This window comes from Chiloscyllium punctatum, chromosome 2 (genome assembly GCF_047496795.1).
Source record: "Chiloscyllium punctatum isolate Juve2018m chromosome 2, sChiPun1.3, whole genome shotgun sequence".
Classification (NCBI taxonomy): Eukaryota; Metazoa; Chordata; class Chondrichthyes; order Orectolobiformes; family Hemiscylliidae; genus Chiloscyllium; species Chiloscyllium punctatum.
Genome location: NC_092740.1, coordinates 106,861,126 through 106,873,407, shown reverse-complemented (window position 1 = coordinate 106,873,407; position 12,282 = coordinate 106,861,126). Strand labels below are relative to the sequence as shown.

Genomic DNA, 12,282 nt, shown 5'->3' with positions numbered 1-12,282 from the left:
GGTGAGGTGAAGCGAGGGCAGCTGGGAAGGGTAAGGGCTTAATTTATATTTGGGCAGTGGCTAAACCCGAGATACTACATGTGTAGCATCTCCCTCACGCTCCCCTCCTCTAACCGGAAGAAAAAGACTCTGAAAGGTAAGGCTTTTATTTCTTTCTTATCGTTCTTTTTCATATATTTAAGTGCATTGTTTGATTTTAGTTACTTCATATAAAGCTACGCTTACAATGGCAGTGGACCTCAGACACAGGGCATGTGCCTCTTGCTTGATGTGGGAGCTTAGGAACATGTCTGACGTCCCTAACTCGTAAACTTGCAAAAAATGTATCCAGCTGAAGCTCTTGTTTGACCGCATGATGGTTCTGGAGCTGCAGATGGACTCACTGTGGAGCATCCAGGATGCTGAGGAGGTCGTGGATAGCAGGTTTAGTGAACTGGTCACACCACAGATTAGAATTGCTGAGGGAGACAGTGAATGGGTGACCAAAAGACAGAAAAAGAGTAGGAAGGCAGTGCAGGTGTCCCCTGCGATCATCTTCCTCCAAAACAGGTAGACAGTTTTGGATATTGTTGGGGGAGATGGCTCACCAGGGGAGGGCAGCAGTTGTCCAGATCATGGCACCGCAGTAGGCACTGCTGCTCAGAAGGGCGGGAAAAAAACTCATAGAGCCATAGTCATAGGGGATTCTGTTGTGAGGGGAGTAGATAGGCGGTTCTGTGGCCGAAAACGGGACTCCCAGATGGTATGTTGGCTCTCAGGTGCTCGGGTCAGGGATGTCACTGATCAGCTGCAGAGCATTCTAAAAGCGGAGGGTGAACAGCCAGTTGTCTTGGTGCATATGGGTACCAACGGTATTAGTCGAAAACAAGTTGAGGTCCTGAAAGAAGAATTCAGGGAGCTAGGAGAGAAATTAAAGAGGACCTCAAAGTTAGTGAGCTCGGGATTACTACCAGTGCCGCGTGCTAACCAGCGTAGAACTGAAAAAATAGGCAGGATGAATATGGGGCTTGAGAGATGGTGTAGGAGGGAGGGGTTCAGATTTGTTGGACATTGAGACTGGTTCTGGGGAAGGTGGGACTATTACAAAATGTACGATCTACATCTGAACCAGACCAGTCTTTGGGGGAGTTTTTGCTACTGCTGTTGGGGACTGTTTTAAACTAATGTGGCAGGGGACTAGGAACCAGAAGAGAAAAACGTAGGCAGTGAGGTGGAGACTGGAGACTGTAAGAATCATGAAGATAGCATTAATAAAGGGAAGAGTAGGCAGAGCGCGGATAAGCGCAAAAGAACAGGTGGCCTGAAATGCATCTACTTTAATGCAAGGAGTTTAGTGTGTAAGGCAGATGAACTTAGGGCTTGGATTGGTGCCTGGTAGTATGACGTTATTGCAATCACAGAGACTTGGTTGATGGAAGGGTATGTTGATTGGCAACTAAATGTTCCAGGATATAGATGCTTCAGACAGGACAAGGAGGAAAGTAAAAAGGCGGGGGGGGGTTGGAGTTGCATTGCTGGTCATGGATGATATCACGGCTGTGCTAAAGGCAGACACTATGGAGGTCGTGGGTAGTGAGGCATTATGGGTGGAGCTGAGGAATAAGAAGGGTGCAGTTACATTGTTGGGCCTCCCAACAGTGAACGTGAGGTAGAAGAACAAATAGGTAAACAGATTATGTAAAGATGTAGAGGCAATAGAGTAGTGGTGATGGGAGATTTTAATTTTCCCAACATTGACTGGGATACACTTAGTGTCAGAGGTCTGAATGGGGTAGAATCTGTAAGAAGCGTCCGGGAGAGTTTTCTAGAGCAGTATGTCAATAGTCCAATGAGGGAAGGGGTTATATTGGACCTGGTGCTGGGAAACGAGCCAAGACAGGCAGTAGAAGTTGCAGTGGGGGATTTCGTTGGGAACAGTGACCACAATTCTGTAAGTTTTAGAATACTCGTAGATAAAGATGAGAATGGTCCTAAGGGAAGAGTACTAAACTGGGCCAAGGCCAATTATATCAAAATTAGGCAGGAGTACAGAAATGTGGATTGGACACAGCTATTTGAAGGGAAGTCCACATTTGAGATATGGGACACTTTGAAAGGTAGATTAAAGATAGTGCAGGATAGGAATGTCCCGTTGAAGGCAAAGGATAGAAAGGGTGAGATTTGTGAACCGTGGACGACAGGAGAAATTGTACAACTAGCCAAGAGGAAAAGAGAAGCGTACAAAAGGTCTAGGCAGCGAAGAACAGAACAGGCCCTGGAGGAATATCGGAAGAGCAGGACAAGTCTTAAACGAGGAGTCAAGCGGGCTAAAAGGGGTCATGAAGTAGCTTTAGCAAGCAGAATTAAGGAGAATCCCAAAGCATTTTATTGTTATATAAGAAGCAGGCGGGTAACTAGAGAAAGGATTGAACCACTAAAGGATAATGAAGGAATGCTGTGTGTCGAACCTGAGAGTATGATTACTTTGCATCAGTGTTCACTGTGGAGAGGTACATGATCTTGAGATTAGAGATAGAAGTTTGATTAGTCTGGAACACGTTGGCATAAGTAGGGAAGATGTGTTGGGTAGGTCAGAGGTTATTAAGGTGGACAAATCCCCAGGACCGGATGGGATTTATCCCAGGTTGCTGAGGGAAGCAAGAGAGGAAATAGCTGGGGCCCTGACAAATATCTTTGTGACATCCTTAAATACAGGTGAGGTGCCAGAGGACTGGAAGGTTGCTCATGCTGTCCCCCTGTACAAGAAGGGTAGTAGGGATATTCCGGGTAACTACAGACCAGGAAGCCTAACGTTGGTGGTGGGAAAGTTGCTGGGGAGAGTACTGAGGGATAGGATCTATTTATATTTAGAAAAGAATGGGCTTATCAGTGATAGGCAACATGGTTTCGTGCGGGGGAGATCATGCCTTACCAACAGAGTTCTTTGAGTAAGTGACCAAGTTGATAGATAAAGAAAGGGCTGTTGATGTCATATACATGGACTTTAGCAGGCGTTTGATAAGGTTACCAATGGTAAACTAATGGAGAAAGTGAAGTCACATGGTGTGCAGGGTGTTTTAGCCACACAGATAAAGAACTGGTTGAACAACAGGAGACAGAGAGTAGTAGTTGAAGGGAGTTTCTCGAAATGGAGAAAGGTGACCAGTGATGTTCCGTAGGGGTCAGTGTTGGGGCCACTGTTGTTTGTAATATACATAAATGATCCGAAAGAGGGCACTTTTGGTATGATCAGCAAGTTTGCAGATGACACGAAGGTTGGTGGAGTAGCAGCAAGCATAAGGGATACAAGCATAAAGAATACAGGATATAGATAGACTGGAGAGTTGGGCGGAAAAGTGGCAGATGGCTTTCAATGTGGGCCTCTACAGCCCTCAACACTATCTACAACACCACTGACCTTTGTGTCATCGGCAAACTTATAAACCCACCCTTCCACTTCTTCATCTAAGTCATTTATGAAAACTACAAACAGTAGAGGCCCTCAATGTGAGGTCATGCATTAAGGCAAGACTAATTCTAGAGTGAATTATACAATGAACGGAAGTGCCTTGGGAAAAGTTGATGGGAAGAGAGATCTGGGAGTGCAGGTCCATTACATCCTGAAGGTTGCTGCACAGGTGGATGGAGTGGTCAAAAAGGCATATAGTATGCTTGCCTTCATTGGACGGGGTACTGAGTATAAGAGCTGGCAAGTCATGTTAAAATTGTACAGGACATTGGTTCGGCCGCATTTGGAATACCGTGTACAGTTCTGGTCGCCACATTAACCAAAAGGATGTGGACGCTTTGGACAGGTTGCAGAGAAGGTGTACGAGGATGTTGCCTGGTATGGAAGGTGCTAGCTATGAAGAGAGGTTGAGTAGGTTAGCTTTATTTTCATTAGAAAAAAGGAGGTTGAGGGGGGACCTGATTGAGGTTTACAAAATCATGAAGGGTATAGACAGGGTGGATACAGATAAGCTTTTTCCCCAGGGTGAAGGATTCCATAACGAGAGGTCACACTTTCAAGGTGAGAATTGGAATGTTTAAGGGGGATACACAGGGCAAGTACTTCACACAGAGGGTGGTGGACGTCTGGAATGTGTTGCCAGCAGAGGTGGTAGAGGCAGGCATGGTAGATTCACTTAAGATGCGACCGGACAGATGCATGAGTTGGTTGGGAGCAGAGGGATAGATACTTAGGAACTGACCGACAGATTTAGACGGTACATTTGGACTGGCTCAGGCTTGGAGGGCAGAAGGGCATGTTCCTGGGCTGTAAATTTTCTTTGTTCTTTGTTCTTTATCTTGTCAATGTGTTGTTGTAACCTGCAACAGCCCTCGACACTATCTACAACACCACTGACCTTTGTGTCATCGGCAAACTTATAAACCCACCCTTCCACTTCTTCATCTAAGTCATTTATGAAAACTACAAACAGTAGAGGCCCAAGATTAGATCCCTGCGGGACACCACTGGTCACCGACCTCCAGGCGGAGTACTTTCCATCCACTACCACTCGCTGTCTTCTTTTGTTATCAATCAAAATTTAATGGTGAGCCACATAAAGAAGTGCTACAGCACAGAATTTAAAAAAGTGATTTAAAAAGGTAGGTTTTTAAAAAAATGTTAAAAGGACATCAAGATCGCACGGGAGAATGCAAGACTAGGACTCAGGCAGCTGAAGGCATGATGTCTATGGTAGAGGGACTGAACTACAGGATATACAAGAGACCACATTTAGAGTAGCACAGATTGAGATTTTTAAAATTAAGGTGTTGCCAGACTGGCAGTCAACTTAGGACAATAAGCACAGTGCAATTGGTGAAAGGGTTATGGTGCAAGTTAAAATATATAATAGAACTTTGGAACAGTTAAACTTTATGAAGGACAGAAGATAGGAGGCAAACCGGAAGAGTACTGTAATAGTCAAATTTAGATAATGGAAGCAATGATGAGGGTTTCAACTGATGATGAGTGTGGCAGGAATAGAGATGCATGATACTATAGAGCTGGGTACAGGCAATCGAGATAATACAAGAAAAAAAGTGACCAGAATGTCATATCAGAGTCATGATTCGGAGACAAGTAGGACACTATTCAGAGTCTGGTTCAACCTAACACAGTCACCAGAGAAAATGATAGAGCTGTTGACTGATGGAGGGAGCACGTAGTGGGGACTAAAGTCAATGGGACTGAAATTGGTTTATTCCCACAAAAAAATAATAATAGGCTTGGAGGGAACTAGCAAACAATTTTTCCAGTGTGTCTGATCACAAGGGTTGCTGGATGCAAAGACTGTCTGTATGAAAAGCCAGCCTCAGTGTTAACACACTCCCAGCTGTGTAAACAAAAACTGAAAACAAAATAGGCCCCATTTTTCCCCTCCCTCTCACCCACATACCCTTTTTGTACCCCATCCATGGCAACCCATTCTAATTTATGACCCCTATACATTCAAAGTCAAACCTCTGCATCACCACACTGCTCACATCCTCCATTCCAACCTATTCCACCACACCTACATACCCCTTCACCTTTTATACCCTCCCAAACAAACCATGCCACTCTCCCCATCTCTCCACGGCCCATTTCGAGGACTTATTTTCCAGTTTTTTTTTATACTTGGCAAAAACCTTAGCAATATTTTTCAAATCAATTAAAAATAAAGTGGGTGAAAAATCATCAGCCAATTCACTAAGAGCTTATTTCATGTCACTGCTGCAAAAAAAATTACATCAAATGGCTCCAAAGAAAATTGACTGATCAGTATTATAGTACACCTGAAAAGGACCTCTCTGAAAATGCTTTGTGATATTTGACAGTAGATTATTATATATAAGCTGGCCATGCCCAGAAATTCTTAACTGAATTGCAACAGGTACATTTTTCATTTGCATACCACAATTTCAGAGTTAGCTCCAAGAATCTCCTGCCACTTAACACAAAGTCTTTCCTCTTCTGACGAGTTCAGCTGAAAGCCTGGAGTGAAGAAGGATTTATAAAACAAATTTTATTTCACTTAAGATTTGTAATATTGAATATTATAAAAAAAACCTTCTCATAACATAAAATTTTGGAAGAATGTATTTGCTATCTGCTTCAACAGATATTGAGCATTTCAGTCACTAGATTCAAAAATTCTTCAACTCGTAAAACTTATTTACCAAACATGTTTCTTCTCCTGCCTACCACAATGTGCAACAGTAAATAGTATAGACCAGTTTCAAAGATAAAATGAATGATTCCATAAGTTAAACAATCAGAAGTTCAACATTATAAAACTGAAATGATCAGGTCAATAATGAAAAAGACTGACATAACATCTTACAAGCTCAATTTCAGATGACAGCAGAATTTACTCTTGAAATTAAACACTCAGATCTGAATTATTGGTCTTGAATTGGAAATGCAAAAACCTAACCCCTACTTCCCCATACATTATCTACGTTGACCGTATGCCCCCATGTACCCTGATCCACTCCAACCTTCACCACTGAAACAACACCTTACTTCTCTCAAAGAACAACTGACTTGTCCCAAAGGTGTCCCATGACCATATCCCACGCTGGACCTTAACTATTCAAGAGGATACTCTAGCTAGCCAAATGAATCCATGAAGTTCAGATCAGCTCTTAACAGGTGTAATTTTACGTACATTGGTTCCACACACCTGGATCACCAAACTCGGACATGAGGCAGCCACCTCTGCATAATGTAACCACCCCACCGCAAAAAGAGCAGGTGCCATGTTCAGTTAAGGAACTTTGATTCAAGGCCAAGTCCACTAATTTACCCAAATATCTGGGTGCAGAGTGGAAGCTCTACCTATTTTAGAGTGGTTACTACTCTGCATTCTGTCATGTGAAGCTATACATACCACATATTGATTGCTGACTTAGACACCAAAAGGTTTCCAATTACAATCTCCAAGTCATGCTATAGGTTAAGCAAGTACCTGACAATAACTCGCCATGTGATGTGTTCACATAGGATAATCTGTACCTGCTGTGAACCCAGTGTCACTTTCAGCTTCAATTCCTTGCTCCGCAACAGGTGGTGAAGTATTTGAAATCCTATTCACCAAAGCTGATGAATCTTCAATCATTAACATAAAAGAAGACAAATAATTTGCCTACGTTTAAAATCACAAGTTCCCATAATACATAAAAACCCCCAAGACTAACAATCAAACTGGCAACATTCAATTTTCTTTCCTCAAAAAGACTGGTTACTGCAAAGTCAACTCTCATCGGTATTTTGCTTTAACATACATTTACTTACACTTAAGTTCTTTCATCTATTTTAAATGTTTCCTCTATGCATTTTTCTAAAGATATTTAAAATAAGAACCTGTTTCTGGCCCTTCAGCTGCCTTATGACAAACACGATTTTAACCAAATTATCTACTTTCTAAACATTTCTAGAACAACACAAATATAATTTAAAGCACTGGTAACAACTGCAAGTCAAATTCATAACGCAGGCAGGAACTAATGTACCTGAAGCATGTTTATTATCCATTGTGAGGACATCGCTACACTTCTCAGGTTTTACTTCATCTTTGCAGTCAGGCTGTGTCAAAGTTCCTGCTTCGTGTCCCTTCCTCATTAAAATAAGACACACAGTTTGGCCAGTGTGACGCAACATTTCCACGGCTTGTTGATTAGTGAAACTTTGAATATTTGTTCCATCCACCTAGAATGGAAACAGATTTAGACTACATTGCCCAAATTATAACTAAAATGATCTATTATAACAAAATTGTAGTCTCACAAAAAAAGAATTGGTGGGTGGGCTGGCTGATCTGGCAGTTCAGAGATTCTATTTTTTTCATTTATAGATTTCAAATTGCATAGAATCATAGATCAAGTTAATTGCATCAGCTGTCATGACATGAAAAGTGTACTGCCAAAAATTGTCCATATATTCTGATCACACATTAGATGACAGTTACAGTTTAGACATGAAAAGTACATATTTACTTCCTTTTCTAAAATAATGATATTATTTGTTCAGAATGCTTGAACACAGGCGGCAGAGTGGCTCAGTGGTTAGCATTGCTGCCTCACAGCATCACGGACCCAGGTTCAATTCCAGCCTTGGACAACTGGCTGAGTGGTTTGCACATTCTCCCGGTGTCTGTGTGAGTTTCTTCTGGGTGCTCCAGTTTCCTCCCACAGTCCAAAGATGTGCAGGTTGGGTGAATTGGCCATGTTATTTGCTCATAGTGCTCAGGGATGTGTAGGTTAGGTACAACAGTCATGGTAAATATAGAGTAATAGGGTAGGGATTGGGTCTGGGTAGAATACTCTTTGGAGTTTCGGTGTGGACTTGTTGGGCCAAATGGCCTGTTTCCACACCGTAGGGATTCTAAACATATTTTATAAATTTAAACAATGCAGTTTCAGATTAAAATAAGATATAGTTATTTCACTTGGCTGAGCATCAGTTAAAAAAATTAGATCACTTTCTCACTATGATAAATGTGCATAACCATTTTAGAACTTGAAATTTCAAAATAGAGGCAGAGTGTGACCTCCATTTTGTAGATATTGTTGCTTTTTCAAAAGGTTGGTAAGTCAGTTGGAAGAGTGACTCAAGTATTTCATTTCCAAGGCATGTGATCCAGTGAAATGTCTAGCAGGACGATGGAGATAATAACAGGGAAGAAAAAAACAGAACCAAGGTCAATAGTTTAGCTTTTAACTTCAGTTCAGAATAATTTGGAATTCCACTCAAAAGTGAGAACAGTTTCCTCCTAGCAGGAGAATCGGGCTTTCAATTCAAGACGGTCAACTACCTTGGCAGAAAGGTTTTTAAATGAGTGAAACCTCTAAACTGTGAAAATTTCAAAAGAAGTTTTTAAGTTGTAAGAACTAAAAAGCAGACATAAAACCGATTCAGCAATCCCAGAAAACTGGACAATCAGATAAACTCGATTGAGCTTTTTGAAGAGGTAACAAAGAGGATTGATGAGGGCAGAGTGATGGACGTGATCTATAGAGTTCAGTAAGGCATTCAACGCTATTCCTCATGGTAGTCTGGTGAGTAAGGTTAGATCAGGGAATACAGGGAGAACTAGCCATTTAAATACAGGATGTTGCTGAACGAAAAGACCTTGGAGTGCAGGTTCATAATTCCTTGAAAGTGGAGTCCCAGATAGAAAGGTCAGTGAAGAAGGCATTAGGTATACTAGCCTTCACTGGTCAATCCATTGAGTATAATATTTGGAGGTCATGTTGCAGCTGTATAAGGCATCAGTTTGGCCACTTTTGGAATACTGCGTGTAATGTTGGCCTTCCTGCTATAGAAAGGATGTTGGGAAACTTGAAAGGGTTCTGAAATGATTTACAAGGATGTTCCCAGGTTGGAACGCTTGAGCTATCGGGAGAGGCTGAATAGGCTTGGGCTACTTCCACTGGAGAGTTGGAGGCGGAGGGGTGACCTTATAGAGGTTTATAAAATTATAAGGAGTATGGACAGGGGAAATAGACAAGGTCTTTTCCCCGGGATAGGGGAGTCCAAAACTAGAGGCATAGGTTTAAGGTGAGAGAGGAAAGAGATGAAAGGAACCTGAAGGGGCAACTTTTTCACACAGAGGGTGGTGCATACATAGAATGAGCTGCCTGAGGAAGTGGAGGAGGTTGGTACAATTTCAATATTTAAAAGGCATCTGGATGGGCATATGAATCGGAAGTGTTTAAGAAGTATATGGGCCTAATGCTGGCAAACGAGACGAGATTTATCTAGGATATCTGGTCAGTATGGATGAGTTAAACTGAAGGCTCTGTTTCCATACTGTACATCTCTGACTATAAACAGAAAATTCAAGAGTTGAGTTAGGGTTTATATATTCCTGGGATTTGAGTATTTGTAACATATTATTTGAAAATAGGTGAAATTCTGTTTCACTGGCGCAGCCTTATGTGAATATGTTTTTTTTTCAGGGATTAATCTTCACAGTAACAAACCGCAAAAGTGAATCTATGATCAATCAAGTCAGGTTTTATTATGGGATCTGACTTGCCCAATATTGCCATCAAGCAGGATTGCAGGATGACTAGAGTTTATGTAGCTTACTAAGTGTCTTAGGAAAATCTAAAGATTTCTCCATATAATAATTGTACATACAGCTATTATCTGGTCACCAATATGTATCCTTCCATCCTGTTCAACCGCACTTCCTCGAGTTATGCTTTTCACAAAGATACCAGAAGGCTCTGTAACCACAAACCCATCCATATAAATTTTTAAATATACATTCAATCTTTGGAAAACTCACAAATATTAATTCTTAATTCACAGCAAATCTTCATTGGCAGGTCATGTTCCATAAAATCAAACTCAGATTGTTTACAACTATGCAGCTTGGTTTTATGCCAAACGGGTAATTCCAATATCACTAATTCAAGTTTTGAATATAAAACAGGAACACAAAAATGTCAGCTTGGCAAATAAAGCAAACTCCTTTATTTACAACAAAACAAAGGGTCATGAGTATTTTCACCTTTCAATTTTTTTCAGAAGCAGATTGTATTTGGTTAAAAAGGAAACTGTCTCCATATATTTTTCTCCCTCTTTCAGTAAAAGATTACTTTGTAAATGACCACCAACAATCCAATGGAGAAGAAAGCCCATCCCACAAATACCAGTCTTCAGATAATTTAATTCACGTTTCACATGAGGTGACCACATTAAAGACAGCCAAGGTTATCATGACTGTAGGTGGCAGAAATGGCAGAGTCCAGAGACTGGTGATCTCCTGCATCTGCAGTGCTCACTTCCTCTTTCACAGATGTTGGTATTGCTGGCTGGGCCAGTTTTTCTTGCCCATCTGCAACTGTTCTTGAAATGTGAGCTGCCTTTTTGCTACAGTTCTTATCATCTGGATCAGTAGACTAAATGTTAACTGTTTTCTCTCCAGAAATGCTGTAAGACCTGTTGAGTTGCTCCAGCAAATTTTTATTTGTTTGTTTTAGATCTCCAGCACCTGCAGTTCTTTGTTTTGGTTTAGAAGTTAAAGACTGGCAACTACCATGCTGGAGACCTTGAGAGAAGACCAAGATAGATCCTTGACTTGAAGAAAAGCAAAAGAATCGAGAGTGCTGGTAAATCAGAAATAGAAGTAGAATTTGCTGGAAAAGCTCAGCAAATCTGACAGCATCTGTAGTGAGAAATCAGAATTAACGTCTCAGGTCAAGTGACCCTTCCTCAGAACCAATGGAAGCTAGGAAAGTGTCAGTAAGGAGTAAATAATAGGTGGGGAGAGAACCTGGAAAGAGAGAAAAACATTGGACAGACAAAGGAATAGCTAACAATCTGGCTAGGAAAGTGAATAGCTATTAATGGAGAATATTAGTGGCTAACAATGGGTTGTGTATAATAGCAGACTATATAAGGCCTGGTGTGTGGGGTTGGATAAGAACGTGGGCAAGCTCAAGCCCTAAAGTTATTGAACTCTATATTGAGTCCAGAAAGCTGCAGGGTCCTTAAGCAGAAAATGAGCTGCTGCACAGCTTTGCTAGCGCACTGCAGCAAGACAAAGATAGAAATATGGGCCACGGAACACGGTGATATGTTGAAGTGGCAGGCAACTGGAAGTTCAGAGTCTGTTTTGCAGACCAAACGCAAATGTTCTGTGAAGTCATCACCCAGTCTACACTTCGTTTCCCCAATGTAGAGGAGACCCCATCGTGAGAAACAAATGCAGTACTGCAATGCAGGTAAAGCGCTGCTTCACCTGGAAGGCGTGTTTGGGCCCTTCAATACTGAGCAGGGAGGAAGTAAATGGACAGGTATTACACGTTCTACGGTTGCAGTGGAAGGTGCCATGAGGCAGAGGGGCATTGTGTTGGGAGTGAAGACCATGGCATACCAGAGGAAATGGTCCCTGCAGAAGACTGACAAGGAAGGAGAGGGAATGAAACTCTGATGGTGGTGACAAGGTAAATCCTTGACTTGGCGCACCTAACCAGAATGGGATGCAAATACTTCAGCCTCATCTTTCGCATTCATGCTGAACTGCTACATTGTTAAGGATGAGAATACTTGTAGTATCCAACAGGTTTAATTGGACTATAACCAGGTGTTGTGTGATTTTTAACTTTGTACATCCCAGTCCAACACCGGCATCTCCGAATCATCCTGTTGGTAATTCAATTATCCAAGACACTTCATAACTGGACATGGTAGAACCACAGAACTTAGGCCTGATTCATTGGTTGTGAGGTCACTTAGCTGTCAACTGCATGCAGCTTCCAATATTTGTGTACTATACTGCATTTTCACACCCCATTTTT

The 12,282-nt window shown here is 41.7% G+C and overlaps 1 protein-coding gene across 23 annotated transcripts in view; it reads right to left on the bottom strand.

The window, feature by feature from the left end:
- The window catches only part of LOC140487612 (multiple PDZ domain protein), a 359,969-nt gene that overhangs the window by 232,517 nt on the left and 115,170 nt on the right, over nt 1-12,282 (bottom strand). For 22 of the 23 annotated variants that reach the window (XM_072586923.1, XM_072586922.1, XM_072586963.1 and 19 more), the window contains 4 exons: nt 10,115-10,203; nt 7,483-7,678; nt 6,986-7,078; nt 5,883-5,962 (listed from right to left, as the gene is read on the bottom strand). In XM_072586923.1, the coding sequence (XP_072443024.1) occupies nt 5,883-5,962; nt 6,986-7,078; nt 7,483-7,678; nt 10,115-10,203 (458 nt within the window). The remainder of the gene's footprint in view (nt 1-5,882; nt 5,963-6,985; nt 7,079-7,482; nt 7,679-10,114; nt 10,204-12,282) is intronic. The other variant, XM_072586972.1, reaches the window with a different exon arrangement.